The 19430-nt window shown below is 41.7% G+C and overlaps 2 protein-coding genes across 17 annotated transcripts in view; both read right to left on the bottom strand.

Annotated features, from left to right (window-relative positions):
* Window positions 1-8349: 8349 nt before the first annotated feature.
* On the bottom strand, window positions 8350-12600 carry ly6pge (lymphocyte antigen 6 family member pge). The gene is made up of 3 exons (XM_080288239.1): window positions 11757-12600; window positions 10228-10344; window positions 8350-9598 (listed from the first exon to the last, which is right to left on the bottom strand). Exons 1-3 carry the CDS (start codon window positions 11815-11817, stop codon window positions 9411-9413), a joined length of 366 nt encoding a protein of 121 aa, XP_080144365.1. The 5' UTR covers window positions 11818-12600; the 3' UTR covers window positions 8350-9410.
* Window positions 12601-15296: 2696 nt separating this feature from the next.
* The window catches only part of tacc2 (transforming, acidic coiled-coil containing protein 2), a 36467-nt gene continuing 32333 nt past the window's right edge, over window positions 15297-19430 (bottom strand). For all 16 annotated transcript variants that reach the window (XM_080288222.1, XM_080288237.1, XM_080288225.1 and 13 more), the window contains 5 exons: window positions 18813-18856; window positions 17296-17456; window positions 17093-17199; window positions 16288-16408; window positions 15297-16200 (listed from right to left, as the gene is read on the bottom strand). In XM_080288222.1, the coding sequence (XP_080144348.1) occupies window positions 16135-16200; window positions 16288-16408; window positions 17093-17199; window positions 17296-17456; window positions 18813-18856 (499 nt within the window). In that variant the 3' untranslated portion in view covers window positions 15297-16134. The remainder of the gene's footprint in view (window positions 16201-16287; window positions 16409-17092; window positions 17200-17295; window positions 17457-18812; window positions 18857-19430) is intronic.

Below are 19430 nucleotides of genomic sequence, written 5' to 3'. Positions count from 1 at the left end.
GCCCTGGTAAATGATGTTCTACGAGACTTTTTGAACCACTTCGTGTTTGTTTATCTTGATGACATTCTGATTTTCTCCAGATTCAGAGCTGAGCACGTTAAGCATGTGAGACTGGTGTTGCACCGTCTGCTGGAGAATCGGCTGTTTTGAAAAGCGGAGAAATGTGAGTTTCATGCCTCAACTGTCTCTTTTCTGGGTTTCATCATTGAACAGGGCCGGTTGCGAGTGGACCCGGCTAAGGTCAAAGCTGTGTTGGAGTGGCCTGTGCCCGGCACCCGGAAGAAGTTGCAAAGTTTTCTTGGATTCGCCAACTTCTACAGACGTTTCATTTGGAACTTCAGTAAGGTAGCATTGCCTCTCACACAACTTACATCGCCCAAACAGCCGTTCCTGTGATCTCCAGCAGCTCAACAAGCATTCGACCGTCTCAAACGCCTGTTCGCCTCGGCCCCCATCCTGGCCCAGGCTGACCTCGCCCTGCCATTCGTGGTGGAAGCGGACGCTTCTGATTCGGGAGTTGGGGCGGTTCTCTCTCAGTGCAAGGAAGGTAAATTACACCCCTGTGCCTTTTTCTCCCGTTGTCTCTCTCAGGCCGAAAGGAATTGTGACGTGGGCGACCGGGAGCTTCTTGCCATCAAGTTGGCGCTGGAGGAGTGGCGGCATTGGCTGGAGGGGAGCGAACATCCTGTTGTCGTTTGGACCGACCACAAGAACCTTGCCTACCTCCAAGCGGCTAAGCGCCTGAACGCCCGACAGCCCAGGTGGGCATTGTTTTTTGCACGGTTTAGCCTAACCATTACCTACAGGCCCGGGTCCCGGAACACGAAACCTGACGCCTTGTCATGCCAGTTCGCGCCAGACACAGACCCTGAGGAGAAGGAGAAGCCCATTCTGCCGGCCTCGTGAATTGTGGGGACCCTCACCTGGGAGATAGAAAGGGTGCTCAGCAACAAGAGCCCGACCCCGGAACTGGTCCAGAAGGTAGATTGTATGTTCCCTCGGCGGTCAGGGGTAAGGTTATCTACTGGGCACACACCGCGCGGTTTACCTGCCATCCGGGTAGGAATCGAACTGTCACCTTTTTACAAAGGTTGTTTTGGTGGCCTTCTCTCTCTCAGGATGTCCGGGAGTATGTGGCCGCATGTCCTATGTGCGCTAACCTTTGATAGGAGGCAGCTGGTGTCACCTCAGGTAATCTGAGTCACTGAGAGCAACCTCTTGAGCATGTTCAAAGTGTTGGTCCTTTCAAAGTATTCTTAATGCAGTTACCTGACCAATGATATGGTTAGCTGTGTTCCATACAGGATGTTTTTGCCTTTTCTCAGTGAGTGATGTTATTTCTTATATTTTACTTTGTGATTTAGTTTTAGTGCCTTTAATGGAAACTGATAACATCTGACTCCAGGAAAACATGGGATGGGGACCCAAAACTATAATCAAGACTTTAAAACATAAATTAATGGGTTCACAGTGGTTATGTGTATGTTTTTATGTAGATTTTATGGTAAAATCTTATTCCCCATCACCATCACTTACAAATTAGATGCAGCCCGCAAACTGATTTCATTGGCTCCTTTGATTTATTATGGCTGCATCTGTATTTCTGGGACATCTAGTCATTGGTACACGGCTTCTTTCAATCACTGTGGCCAGCCCAAATGACTACAGGCCTGTTGCACTTACGCCTGTAGTGATGAAGTGCTTTGAGAGACTGGTCTGTCAGCACATCAGGGCCGGTCTGCCTCCCACTCTGGACCCCCACCAATTTGCCTACAGGACAAATCGTTCCACCGAGGACGCTATCACCATAGCACTCCACACTGCGCTGAGTCACCTGGAGCACCGAGGAAGCTATGTGAGAATGCTCTTTCTGGACTTCAGCTCAGCATTCAATCATATCATCCCGGAGATCCTGGTCCAGAAACTGTCTCACCTGGGACTCTCCACCCCCATCTGCCTCTGGATCAAGGACTTCCTGACAAATAGACCACAGTCTGTCAGACTCGGCCCCCACCGGTCCAGCACCATCACACTCAGCACCGGGTCTCCACAAGGATGTGTTTTGAGTCCCCTCCTGTTTACGCTCTACACATCCGACTGCTCCCCTACCCATCTCTCAAACACCATCATAAAGTTCGCGGATGACACCACAGTGGTTGGACTCATCTCAAGGGGGGATGAGTCGGACTACAGAGATGAGGTCAACAGACTGACTGAGTGGTGTTCAGTTAACAACCTCCAACTGAACACCACGAAAACTAAAGAACTTATCTTGGACTTCAGGAAGGGCAGAGCAGACCCGGCCCCACTTTACATTCACGGGAGCTGTGTGGAGAGGGTACACTCCATGAGGTTTCTGGGCGTGCAGATATCTGATGACCTCTCCTGGACTGCAAATACTACAGCGGTGGTTAAAAAGGCCCAGCAGCGTCTCCACTTTCTGAGAGTGCTCAGGAGGAACAACCTGGAGGAGAGGCTGCTGGTGACATTTTACAGAGCCACCATAGAGAGCATCCTAACGTACGGCATAACAACATGGTATGCAGGGTGCTCAGCTGCAGACAGGAAAGTACTGCAGAGGGTCATCAACACAGCCCAGAAGATCACTGGCTGCTCTCTGCCCAGCCTGGAGGTCACTGCAAACTCTCGGTACCTCAGCAGAGCTGGCAATATCATCAAGGACCACTCTCACCCCAGCAACCAACTGTTTGAACTATTACCGTCAGGCCGACGGTACAGGTCACATAAAACCAGGACAAACAGATTCAGGGATAGCTTCTTTCCCAGAGCTATCACCGTAGTAAATAAGCACAAAAACAATTGAACCTATTCCATACCGTCACTGTCATTATATTATGCTGCTATTCATACTGTCATTATATTAATGCTGCTATCCTGTATATATTGTACATACTATTGTTTGAGTACTTACGATTGTTTTTTTTGTACTTTTTATATTTTACATTTATATTTATTATTGAAACTTGCACCAAGGGAGTGGCACTCCAATTTCGTTGTACTCTGTACAATGACAATAAAGGCTATTCTATTCTATTCTATTCACTGTATGTCTTCTATCCAATAAAAACATTGAACGGGGTCCTCAGTCATCAAACTTTTAATTATTTCGTTATTTGTGACTGAAAAGAAGTAAAACTTTATGCGTTTTGAAAATTTTAAACAAAAACTGTGACTGTCTTGACATACCTTTCCCTTTTTCATAAATATATCACTCTGCTTTCCACCTGTCGCCCCCTGTTGGCCGTGCATGAATCCTGACCCGGTTCCTCTGTCCCTTCAGGGTCATCAGCAGGCCCTGTGTTCTGGATTGAGTCCTTCCGCTCACCCGCTTTTTGAATAGTACCCCTGATTATCTCATAGGTTTGCTGGATATTCCCTCAACTCCCCTTTAAAAAGACGGCATTACTTCCAGTTCCCCAAACTTGTCAAAACCAATTTGCTTTCCTATTACTCCCTGAACTGATTTCGCCACGACCCCTCCTCGCCGCCCTCCCTCCACAAATCCTCGACCCTCTGTTTCCCTCAATCGAAACTCCCAACACGACCTGTGCAACCCCTATGCTCCCACCGCCTTCAACCGGCGGCCTCCTGTGAATATTTTTTTTTAAGAAACCACCTTTTTCTCTACTGCTCTAAACAGTCTAAATGCTGTGGCATGTTCTTTCATCCCCATGCAAGCCTTAAGAGGAGACACAGTAAACAGTTAGCCCGCCATGCACACACTAACAGACCTTTATGTGAGCGAAAGCAGATAGTGAGTCACCCACTACTAAATAAAACCTGTCTAATAGAGATCAGCAAACCTAAAAACTTCTGGTTGCCAGCGTTGACAGCACGTCCACCATCATATCCTGCACAGCCCTTCACCCCTCAACCTGCACCCATCCCATCCATTCCTCTCCCGTCAATTAGCGCCTCAATAGCGACAACACAGAGGATCTTCATTAGTGGGGAGTGTTCAATTATATCAGTTGATATTCCTTTCCAAAACTAATTATCCTAGTTGCATGGTACGGCTGACTGAGTCTGCCCTCACCCCGGGTCGCACCGATTACTGATGTGATTTGGTTTTGGCTCCAAGGTCTGCTTTCCTGTCTTCTCTTTTGTTACCCTTTTCCCTCTCTGCTCATTCAACACAGTTATATAGTCCTTCTCCAGAACTCTCCATGATATAATTGACACTCTTTGCATTATGTAAATTGTTCATGATAAATTGTCATAGTTTTAAAAATTCCCAGTAAAAAGGAAAAGAAACTAAAATCTCAGAGTCTGGATCTTGTTCCTCCTGTAAAGACAAAAATAGCAGAGCTGTGTTAATTCTACAAAAAGCTCATCATAGGAACCCTCGCTCCATATAATCCTGCTGCTTTGCTCATTCTGTGGGGGATAACACAAATAAGTCAGCTTGTAACGCAGCTATAGCTGAAACACAAGCAGTGCGAACAGTGTCTCCTCATATAAGAAGACAAAGACAGGATATAAAAACTACAGAGGACATATAGTGGCGATTCTGTATATGTTTTATCTCAAAGCATATTAAATGGGATGCATCCACTAATGAACAGCTGTGAAATCTGAAATCTGTTGTTTATGAGGCAGAAAAAATGCTTATATTTCATGAAAATTGCTCATGATTTCAAAACAGCCTGCTTTTCTTTCAATTAAAATACTCCTTTAGAGGTTGGAACAATTATCATACACATCTTCCCAGTATGGTAGATGTAATAAAAGGCAATGCTTGAGCATGTAAGTTAATTACCGTAGAAACTTTAAGGCAAAAACAGAGAAACTAGTTCTTTCGTCTGGAGGAAATTTAGGCAGTAGGGATTAACTTTAATGGAAAGACTTACTATTTTTCATCTCAAGCACATTACGTCCATGCAAATCGTTTTGGCTTTATGTTTCTTGAAAAGCTTTATAATGCAAAATATTATCCAAACGTCTAAGCTGTACACTGCCTGAGTCTTTGCAATAATGTGTCAGCTTCAGGTTCTCTCAGTGGGCGGCTTCGCTGCCCGTAAGCCGTAGACCAGCCTCACGGAAGGTGGGCTATTTAGTCACATTTCAAAGTAGCTTTGGCAGGGGAACACACTCATTACACATAATTCCTCTCCTCTTTTATTTGGCTCCCTCTTCAGTCACCCCACTCTCCCCCTTTCACTCCCTCTGTATCGTTCCTCTCCCTGTTTCATAGACCAGGAGACCTTATGGTCCTCTGTCCAGAGTCCGGAGGTAGATCACTTTAATTCTGCTTCACGGATCTTTTTCAAAAAGACCAGAGACCCAGAGACCTCAGAACCAGTGACCGCTGGGTGAACCCGGGCCAACCAGCCAGGGCTTGGGCACTTGTAAACACAGTCATCGTCTCACCCATTGTCATTCCCCCTGAGTGCTTTTGTTGCTCTCTCCACAAAAAGCACAAGCATTTGATGTTAAGCAGAGTGTACGCTTTCATCTGGGATGTGTTTGCTTGTTTTTCAAAACCCCTGGTCATCGTGTCTACCACGTAAGTGATTTTGACCGTCATTACTCTGACAGTGACTGATCAATGATTTAAAGCTAGATTGCTGGCCTCGACACACCTCTTTGTTTTGCTATCTCTGTTATAGCTATTTGGGTGGCTTGCATCCAAAATTCAGTGTTCCCAAGACAGTCTAATCTATCCTGGAACAAATAATAAAAAAGAAAAGCCTTTTCTGTCCTAGATGAACAGGTTTGATTATGCGGACAGGACCTGGATTCCACCAGTGGTTCATAAGTTCATTTCACTGATTGGGAGGAGCCTCTAACCAGACCATCTGCCTGATGTCATCAACCTAATTTATCCAACAAGCTATTTGCATGCTGGAAAAAAACAGATCATTACTGAAAAACACATTTTTGCTACAACGATACCTTTAAAAAATAAAAAACGATTTGCATTCTCCAACTTAATGAGTTTTGCTACTTTCTGCCAACATTACAGGTCATACAATCAGCATAACAGCCTAATAAATATCACAAGACCATAACCATAACAGGCAGACTTAGAGCAAAAATACTGAAGCATGATATGTGTGACAGCAGATGAGTTTCCTTGGAAGATGTCAGTTTTTTCCAAGGCATAGTCGAATCAAAACACACTCACACCGTTGATAAAACCTCTAACAAAAAGACAGAACACACACAAACCCACACATCCAAAAAAAATATAATAATAATCACGGATATGTCAGTATGTGGGACATTTGGTGGCATTCTCAAGGAGTGAAACCTGTCTGGTTTACTTTAGAAACCACTGTAGACACGACTTTTCTTCAGCCTTGTTACTTTCGCACAGCCTCCCTTAAAGGGCAGCCGGCTCATCCTTTTGATGACTGACGGCGGGATTTGCAGTGATAATGTCTTCAGGTGCCAGAGGATTGGGATTAAACATACTCCAATTTAAACAGCAAAGTTACCATGGCAATGACCTTCAGTTTTAACTCACACATGTGGGGAATAGGGCATGGTGTTATTGTCCGGAGACGCTCCTATTCAGCGGGGGCTTTGTCCATGATTGCACTTTCAAATCCTCCATCAAATTAGAAACTCTGTCCTAGAATATGTCTGTTGGAGAAAAGTGCAGGTGACATTTCAGTCATGGCAGTCGTGCAACCGAGATACGAACTTGCAAGCATGACTTTAACAATGTTGAACACTCTGAAGTGAACTATGAGTCCGAAAAGACAAACACTGGACACCCAGCCCGCCTGCACCGTGACCTCTTGACCCTCCATCGGCCCTCCATGTTTAGGCAAACCCTCACCTCCCATCCTAATTAAGGTGAAAGAGGCCTTTCAAATGAAGCTGATGGGGGCTGACGTGGGGCCGCTCTTTTAGCCTTCTGTGGACGTGAATACCCAAAACATGCTATGGCTGAGCAGTCCTGGAGACTCACGGTTTGGGGTCAGTGTCTATCCCCCACCGGGGCAATCCGTTCACACTCTCACACCTACCTGTCAAAGGAGAGAGCAGCAGGACATCACGAGAGAAAAAAACATAACGGAAAAAGAGAGTGAGTCTTTGAAAGCAGGAAGCGTGAGGGGGGTTTGGGGTGTTTTCACATTTAAATAAAGCACAGTCCCCATCAGACAGCAATAAAACAGTATAATTATTATCACTATTGATTCAGCAGTACCCATGAGGCGTGGTTGGTCAATATGAACTGCAATAATATTCGATGGCTTCGGCTGCAGTCACAAGTGTGGCCAGACTGCCCCACAGTGGAGAAACTGAGAAGTACCAGAGCAGGAACTTATGGTGAGCACACACACAAATGAATACAGAGATTTATATCATGTTGTCCTCCTAGTGACCCTCACTGTGTGGTCAAAGCTAGGAAATAAACGAGCATTCATATTAACACACAAGAAGTTTCTTTATATTTCAACAAGCTCTGCTATAACCAGCGGGAATCATCAGTCCAACAGATTTCAGTGTTATAGCTTCTCCACGTATGAACATAATGCAGAGTGTTAGCATCAATCTTACAGCAGCTGTTGTGTCCAACTGTTTGGTTTGCAAATATTTGGTGCATTTAAATGTGTCAGCACACATTTAAATGCAATACCTCACGTAGATGGTGCATTAGTGCCAAATTCACATAGAACCTTGGAGTGCTGGAGTGTTATTCCTGTACAAAATAAGTCTTGGTCAAATAAAAGATCTCTCAGTATTAACACAGTCATATGTTTAATACATTTTTGCTCTTTGAAAAAGGAAGTCATATTTCTCCTCGGGTACTGTGCGTGAGATTGACAGTCAGTGATGTTATAATAATGGAAGAATAATGATGGCAGCTGTGGCTCAGGTGTACCAACCAGAAGGTCAGTGGCTCAGTCCCGACCCTTCCATTTTGCATGCCGAAGCATCCGAGGGCATGATACTGAACCCAGAGTTACCTCTGATGTATCCATCGGAGTGGAAGTGTGTGCACAAATGTTAGAAAGTGCTCAGGCATGAATAAAAGGGCTGTATGAAAGTGAGTGTTTGTGTTTGATTGGATGAATGAGACTTGCTGTAGGAAGCCCTTTGAGTGTGCAAGTGAGTAAAAAGGTGCTTCACAACAAACAATCCATTATTTGACCAGCGTTGTGTCAGAAACAGAGCTTAAGCCAGCCAGTTAATAACCCTTTTAAAAAATATATGAAGGCAAAAACACAGCAATCAGGTTAAGTTATTCAGTCTGACGCTGAAATCAGCAGGATTTTTAGAAAAACACAAAAACATAAATCAACTTGATTAAAGAAGATAGTTTTCATTCTGTTTTGATATTTGGGAACAGAAAAACGACGTTAACCCAGCGACTTTCACAAAAGATTTCTTTTAATGGTTGTAGTTATAGAATTACTGCAAGATAAATGTATCTTTACATTTGACATTTGCACCACTCAGTAGTTGAATATATATTTATTTACAACATAGTATATACACCACACAGAAAGGATAAGAATCCTCTTTTTCAAAGAGGATTAAATTGTATTTTTTAAATGTAAAAAAAAGAAAGAAAGACACAGGAACTATATTAAAATAAATGATCGAAATAAAATACATAAAGATATCAACAGCCCAGTTTAATGTACATCACAATGAAATTGGAAAGAAGCTGGTAATAAAATTAAAAGCAATGACACAATTGACAGCACAGATAGTTATTATATAGCATCTACCTGTTCACCATCCACTGTTAAAGTGTGGCCAGACTTCCTTTCTCTAACATGGATTAACCTCATCAGAGCAACACATCTGGCCACCACCATATAAAAGGATTATATGGCTTTTCAGTGTGTGAGTAGCATTCTTTCATCATATTTCACACAGCTCAGCCATGAGATTGAGAGGTAAGGCTAATAATATAACAACACACCAGTGGCGTGAACTCTTAGTGCTGCATTTGTACATGACACACTACATTGACATTCATGGTTGTATTGGTATGTGAAGCCTGAAAGATGCACGGAGTAATACCTTGACAGATGATTGGTAAAAACTTACTCTAGTTCTTTTTTTCCTGCACTTTCAAAAAATTATAGGGTTTGCATGGAACCAGGATGAGTAACATGAGAAATTCAAAATTCAAATGCTATTTCTTCCCCTTCAATGCAGGAAAAATATATATATATCTGCCTGTTATTTCAGCACTTCCCTTAGGATCTACTTATTGGCTTAGTGAAATCCATTGAAAGACATATTCACTTGAGTACTTTTTAATAGATTCAGTGGAACACGGTGAATATAATCCACACAGTCATATCTAGCAGATAAATAAGGTAAATCAAAGTGAAATGGTAACAAGGATGGCATGGAATATGGAATTTGGCAGTGTTATTTGGCAGTCGGATACATGCGGGCTTGATTGAGTCGTCTACTTAAAAAAGCAGTGGGAAAATGGAAGAAAACAGCAGTAAGTAGGTAAGTCCAGGCAGCTGGTTGGCGAAGCTTGTTACGTTGCAGTCATTGCTGTAGCAGCAGTGAACTCTGACACCTGGTGCCCTGTAGCCCTGACTGTTGGCCTGGCTGCAGAAGGACTTGTAAGAGCATGACTTCATCACGCCACCTAACAAACAGAAAATGAAGCCAGTTACTCTCATTTAGAAGCTGTCCGCCATCGTCCAATCAATATAAGTCGATGCTAAATTGTTGCTTTAAGAAACTCTCCTGGCTAGTCTTGCTTTCAGCGATTTCTTTGTTGTTGTTGTTTTCATCACAGCAGACCATTGAAACACTTAATGCAGGTTTAAACACAGCATTAGAGTAAACAACTCCCAGCTGAAATATTACAAGTTGCAGGTTTAATGCTAAACCTACCACCTTTTAAGAATTTAGTCCAAATGATTTTTATTGATTATAAAATATTAAAATAAAAATATCATATCTACAGCCAAAAAATTTTTTTAAAAAAGATCTGCTGGCTGAGATTTGGTAAATCTGTCTTGGTGCCATGAACACATTGTGTCCTAATTAAGGACATTCATTGAGTAGGAGTAGCAAATCTCTTCATTCCCTTAAAAGCCTCAGACCCCCTGCTGCCCGAGATGTGTCTACAGAGAGCAGGCTGTCGTCTATTTAACACACAAAAAAGACACACACGCACATATACAAGAGAAACAAATGGAGTTTTTTGGTGGAAGGTTGGAATTAAACTAGTAAAAAGAAAGGCTACTACGCTGTCACTGTTGGACTCACTGTCATGGCCCACCACTACAGCACAGGCATCAGAGTAGCCAGGACAAGCTTTGGAGCCTTGTCGGTTGCAGTCATCGTTATTGGAGCCCATGCATGTATAACATCGTATAGTCTCACCTGAAAGGGAACAGAGCGCTACTATATAAGAAAGAGTCAGCTGTACATGCATATCTTGTCAGGGTGAAAAACCTCTACAGCATAGGACACAAATGTTTGCTTTAGATAACTGAAGATGATTGCATGGGATAGTGCCAACAAGTGTCCGAAGCTTAGATATTTCTAATTCATATTTACACAGGATCTATAGGTTGGCAAGTGCATGAAGGGCTTATAAATGTGTGACTTTCCCTGGGTCCAGAGGGAATATGAAGAGAAACAGCACAAATTAATTAACTTCCTTCATATGAATTTTCCCAAATCAACCAAAGTGTTTCACCAGTGCCCACACATTTAAAAAAAATACATCTTTCTAAACTTTAGCTAATGCCTCAGAGCCCACTTCAGCACATAAAACACTTAAATATCTTTCTAAAGCTCTCCCGAGGAGGGAGCTGTTATTTGAAAACTAACTGACCTTTGAAATACTTAAAGGCTTCCTTTTGAAACTCTCCATCCATCTCCTAAATTCCAGACAAACTTAAGGCTGCTTCCTAAGAGGATCAGAACTGGAGTCACCAAAAGCTTCAAACATACTTTGCAGCAGCATATCTCCTGTACTGGCCATCAAAATAACCTCCTTCAACTCTGGATAGGTCTGTCATCATTAAGTTTTGATAGAAACAGATATTAAAAAGAGAAGTTTTTTCCATATATACAACAAGATGTGGCATTTTTTTAAATGAAACCAGCTAAATTATCTAATAACTTACCAAAACCTAACCACAAATAAACAGCGAAGCTACAAAAGCACGTGTGAAACAAAGAAATTGCATAATCGGCCCGTTTTCTGCACATGTGCTCTCACGTATACTGAGTTGGTATATAAATACTTTCTGTTGTTTGCAGTTGGCCCCAATCTATCCCCGCGGCATTGTCGCTCTACACACATGCTGTAAGTATTAGCCTCCAGGCCTATTAAGAGATTATTTGCAGGGAGTGCGTGCTTCTTGGGTGTATAGTGGAGAGTGATGGACTGAAGCGACACGAAACCCATCAGAATCACTGCAGACAGCAATTAGTGAACATGACATAAATAAAGTATAAGGTCAGTAAAAGGACTTAATGTTTAATGATCCTACTGAAGTTATGAAACATGTCAGGTTTTTCCCGAGAAATAACTGTAGGTCCATCATGTCCAGCATCTACGCTCCTTAAGTCAGAATGTACAGTGGAGCCATTCATTTTAGTTATTTGTTTAACACGGTCTTACTCTTCAGGAACACATTAAATACACTAAACGCTAAACACAAACTATTATTTATAATGCAAGGGTTGAAACGTACAGTATCTGAAAGGAGGTGAGATGAAATGAAAGATGGACAAACAGTTAACCAGCAAACAGAGGTGCATAAAGAAGAAAAAGTTCTTACAGGTGGTTGCTAGCAGGACCAGGGAAAACAGAAGCAGCAGACAATAGTGGACAGCTCTCATGGCGCTGATGGTCCTCACTTGTCCCGACTACACAATGAAAAGCAGGTTGTTTGCTCCTAAAGCCCCCTGAGCTTAATCTGAGCTATCAGATGAGCTGATATTCCTTCCTGTACTAGCCAGGAGATTACTAGCCCCTCAACTGGGGCCCACCACTCTGTCTTAAACAACAACAGTTGCTTCTGCAGCCTGGATGGACAGAGGACACATAATGGATTTGATTCTGACTCTCTCGCATTAACAGTTTGCTGAGGCCACACCCATCCTGAGTTTGGCTCTTTGCTTTCTTGTCCCTGCTGGTTGTCGTGCCAAAGTACTTACGTATGGCAGGTGTTGGGTAGGGGCAACAACAAAAAGAAAAAAAAAATCTCCCGGATCAAGAGAAAACAAGCAAAAAAGCGACATAATAAACACAACACCATTGCATTAATCCAGCTAAGTGTAAATAACAGTAAATACTAAATAATGAACGTTGTTGTGCAACACGCAGGACTGACAGCGCTCAATGTGCTTTGAGGTAGCAGCCAAGAAAGGTGTAGTTTGTGTCAGAACAGTGAACACCTGTGTGTACACCTGCGTGCACACCTGTGTGGATGAGCGTGCTTGTATTCAAAAGGTTTCTCCATGTAATGATCTGCTAGAGGGTGTAGGGAGCCATAGGCCTGTCCCCCAGGGCATGAAGCGCGCATGGAGGAGATCCAGGCCCCAGACATCCAGAGGACCCAGAGTGCGAGAGCCCAAGGAGGACCATCGGAGGTGCATCCTTGCCACCCTCCCGGTAAGAGCTGTGGAGAGCCCCAGACGAGGGGTCACCCAGCAGCCACAGAGAAGAAGCCAGGGGGGGCTGCAATGGTGTGCCCGCGGGCTCTGCCGGCAGCCAGCTGTGCCAGAGTGAAGAGTGGTAGTTCATCTTTGCCAGCAAAGCAAGGATTTGGTTCACAGCACTCATTAGACTGACCAATACTCAGAATGTTGTGGTTAACCTTAATCCTTAGGTTAGTTGTTCCTGTTAAGTTACTAACTGTTTTAAGTCGTCAACCACTTGTCTCGTGTGTTTAGTATTCAGGTTTACTTACCCCAGTCTCAGACCTGTGTTGTGCCCTGCAGTTCTTATCACTTCCTGGTGTGCTCGTTATTCCACCCTGTGATGTTTCTTGTTGGTTGTTTTTAAGTTCTAATGGTTTTCCCCTTCTCTATTTTTGGGATTTCGTGTTATTGCAGAACCCAAATTTGTCTATTTTATTTAATCAAAGCATAGTTAATCAACATGTCTTCACATACCTTTTACTGATTGCAAAAACAAACCCTGAGTTATATGTATCCCTCATTTTACATCTTTGAAAAATTAAAAGTTTCAAAAACAAGAAGTGCTGTGCAAGTGTATTTCATCATAATACTTTTTTTTTTTTTTTTTTTGGCCTGGTCTAAACTCGCATTTCTCATGTGAGGAAAAAGCTGTTGCAGTTACAAATGAGCATCAAAAGAAAGTTGATTTAAGTGACTTTGACTAGAGCATGACTGCTCCTGCCATATTTGTCGGGTCTGAGCATTTCAGAAATTGTAGATCACCCACACGGCCGTCCCCAGAGTTTACAGAGAATGGTCCAAAAATGAGAAAATATCCTGTGAGCGAAACTTATTTGGTTGAAAGTGCCCTGTTGAGTCCATAGATCATATGAGAATGGCCACCATTGGTAAGTTTAAACCCATTTCAGGAGTGCTCAAGCACCACTAAAAATAACCATAACAGTAGCAATAGCATTACATGTTATTATTCTTTTTTTTTTTTTTACATCATCTGTGTGCTTCACTAGCAGTGACTTATCATTATTAGAGAAGATTTGTGGTGCTGCAGCAGAAAGAAGAAGATGAAGAGATAATTTCCTGACACAAGTATGCTCAAAACACAGGTTACTGAAACATTAGAAAGCAAAAGGGAAACTTCTTCTGATAACACAGGGTCACTGATGTGACTTTAAAAAGTGCCTGTTTGTATATATTTGCTCTCTAAATAGCACCCAAAACATTAGCTAACATCAGCTAGCTCACCAGAGATTATTAGCTAATTTTAGCTTTTGAGGTTATAAATTCGGTTTCACTTTTACTTTGACCTTTTGGATTACAACACAAAGACAGAGACAGGAAGAGAAGGAGACACAGCAAAATGAAACACAATGGACGTATGGACAGTGGATGCAGTTAAAGTCAAGGTAATAAGTCAAAGTGACGTCATCAAACACACATCCCCAGCCTGCAATTAGAATCATTTAACTTAAATTATTTTTATGGCAATTTATTGATAAATATAATATGTTTATATGTGATTTTAGGTGCAAAAGAGGAGCGTGAAGAGAGTGACGACTGAGAGAAGAACAAAGTGAGCAGATTGCCAGAAGTTAGGAGGAAAAACTAAAGTTTAGCAAAATTAAAATAAAAAAAAATGATGCCCTGTGATGAGCCTGCACAAAGCGAGGGTTTGTATAAACTGGAGAAGCTTGATATAAAAGCAGCTCTCTTACCAGCTTGCTTCTTGTCCAGCGTGCATGGAGTAGCATTGTGATTGTTGTGTGTCTGCTGAATGCTACTACTTACTTAATTGCTTTATAATTTGGTGGACTGCCTCTAAATGGTTAAGAGGCTAAAACAATGTTGTGCATCTTTCACCTCTTCCCTGCTTTACTAATTTAAGTATTTTCTCAACTTTCTGGAAAGTTGTAATCAACATGATTGATACTGTGTCTCAGATTTGATAACTATGGGGTCCACAGTTATCAAATCTGTGAGTATTCAATCTGATTTATTCTTAAGCATTACAACAAGTCATTCAACTAATTCTTTTGAATTTGAAAGTAAATTTGTAAAGTGTACATGATTTGAATTGAAGTTCACTATAGTGAAAAGGGTTGGATATGTTTGCATGCAGCATATTCTAATAGTGTTAATTGCAGGGCACTGTATGCATGACATTATGATTGGGGGCTAGTCCTATTCCATGTGCTTTTTGTTTTTTTAGTTAATTTGGGGGAGGTTTGGTTTATGTTTCACGTATAACAGAGCTCACTGGGAATCCAAAATCTCTGCTGTGTCTGCTTACCTACCACCTTACTAAACACTCAAGCCTGACTACTTCACGCTTACCATGTAGATCATGTTTATGACCATGTTTATGAGCACAGTGTAAACTTCTTCTCCTGTTCCCAACATGATAATGTGCCATTTGTCCCTAAATGGCCTCCAGTCACTAGATCTAAATCAGTAGGGCACCTTTGGGATGTGGTGTTATTGGAATCACATCATGGATGTGCAGCCACCAAATCTGAGGCAACTGTGTGATGTTGTCATGTCAATATGGGCCAAAATCTCTAAAGGGAAAGAAGGGGTACAACATGGTACTATTAAGATGGGTGGATATCACATAGAGGAATATAAAAGATGTAAAAATGGGGGGGAAATGAGAAAAAAGAACCAAATTAAACTCAGCATGCTGTATTGCCATCTTTTATTGCACTTTGTAAGCAGATGCTGTACAGTAGCTGTGCAGAGAAGTTATTCCTCAGTGTGACAAACAACCATTGCAGGACTAGGACAGGTTCATCCAAAATTAAATTACTTCTGGTCACAACTGAACACAGTCACAATTAGTTTGCTTTTTATCAAAATAAAATCCCAAAAATAAAGTTCCACAATTTCATCAAAAAAGCTATGACAAGTATGACAAATATCTACAATGTTATGTGAGGGGAGTGGCTGAAGACAACAGAATAACTATCAAAAATGCACAAGTCTTGTTGTTTCCTACAGTATATACAAACATTAACATTACAAGTTCTTCTTTATCTCTCACATGCAAGAATCTATAGTGATCGCTTGTATTCTCTTAGTGGTGCATCACCATTTTATGGATAACTCTAACAATCTGGTTCTCACCTTCAAAGTCTATCTTTCTCTTTATTAAGAGGAGACAATAACAGGAGTGGGTAAACAGTCTTCTCCCTCAGTGGCTGTCATGGCAACATCATAATAGATAATTTAACCCATAAACAATGCTTGCACTTTCTCATTATCATACACGCACTCGCGCACACAGGCATACTCATTAGTGATATGATAAAACTTGAAAGCAGACCCCCTGATACAGTACGATACACTGAAACATCAAAAATATACAGAGTAATTAGGAGGAAGCCAATCCTGTGGATGATGTATACACATGGTCAGTAGGAAATACAACCCCAAGACCACTTTGGTCTTAGAGGTCCATCAATTTGAGAAGGAGTGCTTCTCTTCATTTTCTGCTTGGCTTCATTGTGATGTGGCCTGCTAACTCTTCCCCATCTTAGCAATTAGTTCATCACAGATCTTTGTTAACTCCTCGATCTCTTTATTCTGTAAAACAGTTAGCAACAAAAAATTATACACTTGGATAACTTTAGAAAATTTTAATTTAATATCTTCTTATATCCTAAAACTGACCTTCTGCTCTAAAGTGCGTTCCAGAGAGTCCACCTTCATCTGCTCCTTCCTCAGACTGGCCTGAGAGGCAGCTTGCTCCTGCTTGGCCTTGGCCCGCACCTGAGCTATCTCTGCGTTGGCCCTGGAGGCACACAAATGATACAAGAAATCACCTTTTCGCAACTCACAAAAGCCTATAAAATCTAAAAAGCAAATAAAAGTCAACAAAGAGTTAATATGGATCATATGTAATCTATAGAAATATGTTTCGATACGAGCCACTGTAAATACTGGTTTAGCTTCAGCTAGCAATGTTAGCTAGACTCATTGCTAGCTAGCTAGCTAGACTTGTTTCCAATTACACTGACTCATATACAAACATAATTCAGCTCAGACAATAAGTTATGCTGTACACTTAAAGAACAGTTTTTGGTACAGGAAAGTACCAATGTTATGGAGACTCACTGCTAGCTAAACTTCAACACTGTTCTCAGTCCCACAAACGCTAGAAATCACATCACATATCGAGAAAAAATAAATAAATAAAATATGACTACAAAGAACTGAAATAAGCATTTAAACCAAAGTATTTGAAGTCAAAAATTTATATTGTTCATGAGCTTTTGTGCTCAGGAAGTAAGAAAAACTGAAATGCACATAGTGAAAAAATTAGCAGCTTTAAAAAGCACCAGCATTTACTTGCATTCACATAAGACACTGCATTACTGTACTACATTTACTGCATTTACAGTGTAGATAGTGTGGTGGCGAAAATAACACAGTTATTGCAGAAAATGTGACATAATAAGAATATGCACAGACTCACCGGTCTAGTTTCTCCTCTGCATGAATTTTCAGGGCTTGATATCGCTGTTCCTCCTTGCGAACCCTTGAAAGATACTCCTGAGCGCATTTCTTCAATACCTCTTCATTCTGTATGTGGGTGACACAAGGGGGCAAGTAAAAAAAATCTGAGATGACCAACCGAGATGTTCATATTGATAAAAACCTGGGAATAAATTGTGTTACTTTGCGAAAGCCCTCCAGCACATCTTTCATCTTCTCATAACGACGGAAGAGATCGGCAAGAGACTTCTCCACAGAGTTAAGGTCGGCCAGTGCCTGGTCCTTCTCCATGATGAGCTGCTGGATGGTGTGATGGGAAAGAGATTTCTCTTTCTGGTCATCCTCTGATGGACACACATAGAGAGGATGCAGATAAAGAGTCTACTAGGTGAAGAAACTGCTGTTATGGGTAAAAATACTGTTAAAAGACCCCAATCAGCACACAAACACACACACACAAAAGACTTCTCTGACATTCTCATTCTCTGACAATATATCTAAATGTATTTGTGGTAGTATGATTCAACAAGATGTTTTACTGCACTATATGAGGATTTCTGATAAACCAGTGTAGCATGCAAAACACAAAAAGCTGAACAATGAGAAAAGAAAAACAGAGGAGAAACATCAGAGTGGCCTCAAGACCTTTCAGTGTTAAATATCAATGTGCCTACACTATTTCAGCCTACAAATATCCCTTTCATTTCCCATCGATGAGCAACTCGGTTAACTCACCAAATCTGCATGAATGACTTCACAGCCATCGCCAGTCATGGGTGAAGTGCACGTGTTCATGTACAGATTTACAGTGTGTATTACATCTGACTGAATATGTATAATATTGTACTTTACATGAACAATAACAACAACAAAGTCATTTTTTAAAACTCATTAGATTCAGTCCTGTCTCTCTTTTAAAAACTAGTCTCAGCCTACAGGGTGAAAGCCAAACCCCCCCCAAAAACCAAACAAATGAATGAATGGCTCTGAATGAGATGAAGAAATTGAGCACAGCTGCTCCCCTCTCTGATGGACGGATGGAGAGATGCGAGCTGACACAAACAAATGAAAGACAATTCCTCGTTACTCACCTGGCATGCCTGTCAGGGTTATCAAATAGTAAGGGGGGCAAAGATGGGAGCAGAACAGAAAAGAAGGGACTGTGTTAAGTCAAGCTGGGAGGGCAAGACACGTGACAGAGCCGAGTGTTAGACATTAGCAGAGGCAGACTGTTCCTGTGTGCGACAGTGCTTTAATGAGAGTAGGAAAAAGAAAAAGCCGGTCGCAGTGAAAGAAAAAAAAATCAAATCTTCGGGGACGTTCAAAGGTGGAAAGGAAGATGTGGGTGAGAGCAGGAATAATGCAGGAGTGTGAGCCTGCGGTGAAATTTAATGAGTCCAGAGAAGCTGAACAAGAGCGGGCAAAGGAGAGTGCTGTCCCCTCCACTGACATGAGGATTCAGTTCACGTCATTCAAATATGAAAGCAAACACAGAGAAAAGCGAAATTTTGCAAAGGACAGAAAAAAAATTCAAATAAGATTCAAATATCTGTGATCAGTAGCACTGGGTAAGGCCTCACAAGGACCTTATAGCAGATCAGTTTGCAAATGAACAAGAGTAAAATAAAGTGGAAGAGTACGGGAAACAAAAATAGCAGCTTTAAAATGAAATTTGCGTGCTTATGGTTACGTGAACTCACCTATCATCTGGGCAATCGTCTTCTCATACTCAGCTACAATTCTCCTGTGGATGAGAAGTTGCAAATCTTCAGTATATGTCACATAAAAAGTCAAAAAAGAAGACTCCTCACATCGAATACCAAGAAGTCTATTTTTTCCAAAAATTCCCATCTCTCCCTCTGACATGTGCAGCCCTGCACCACCCGCCTGTTGCTCGAACCCTTCCAGCAAACACCTGTAAGCTACTTATCGCCGTCCAGGTTTACAGTAAATGCGCCGTATTTAGAGGAAATGGAGAATTTGCTTTGAATTAGCTCCAAAATTTACTGCACAACTTTTCAAAATCAAATTGAATTTCTGTTGTTTGAAGTGTCTCGACACAACTAGTAGAAAAGCAACAGGACCCAGTACGAAGCTTCGTCTTTTTAAAAGCAAGTTTCCAGAGGTAAGAGGATAGATTAGCCATGCCTTCCCCTTAGCCTCTTAGCCTCTCCTTATCCAAAGTCTAATCATTCAAATGAAGTAAGCTCCGACTTATCCACACTAACTGAGCAGCAGACAGCTGACACCCGCCACCTGCTGACACACAGTAAAGTTTCTTTACTGTACATCTTTCCCAAAACCCCAATTGGAAGCTA

Source organism: Astatotilapia calliptera, chromosome 13 (genome assembly GCF_964374335.1).
Source record: "Astatotilapia calliptera chromosome 13, fAstCal68.1, whole genome shotgun sequence".
In the NCBI taxonomy this organism is placed as follows: domain Eukaryota; kingdom Metazoa; phylum Chordata; class Actinopteri; order Cichliformes; family Cichlidae; genus Astatotilapia; species Astatotilapia calliptera.
The sequence above is the reverse complement of the archived record's forward strand: the minus strand, read 5'-3'. Positions and strand labels throughout refer to the sequence as shown.

Coding starts and splice junctions, on each gene's coding strand:
- ly6pge (XM_080288239.1), bottom strand. CDS start 11,817: ATGAGAGCTGTCCACTATTGTCTGCTGCTTCTGTTTTCCCTGGTCCTG. Junction 10,345..11,756: donor GGTCCTGCTAGCAACCACCT/GTAAGAACTTTT, acceptor GTTCCCTTTCAG/GTGAGACTATACGATGTTAT. Junction 9,599..10,227: donor TGTAGTGGTGGGCCATGACA/GTGAGTCCAACA, acceptor TCTGTTTGTTAG/GTGGCGTGATGAAGTCATGC.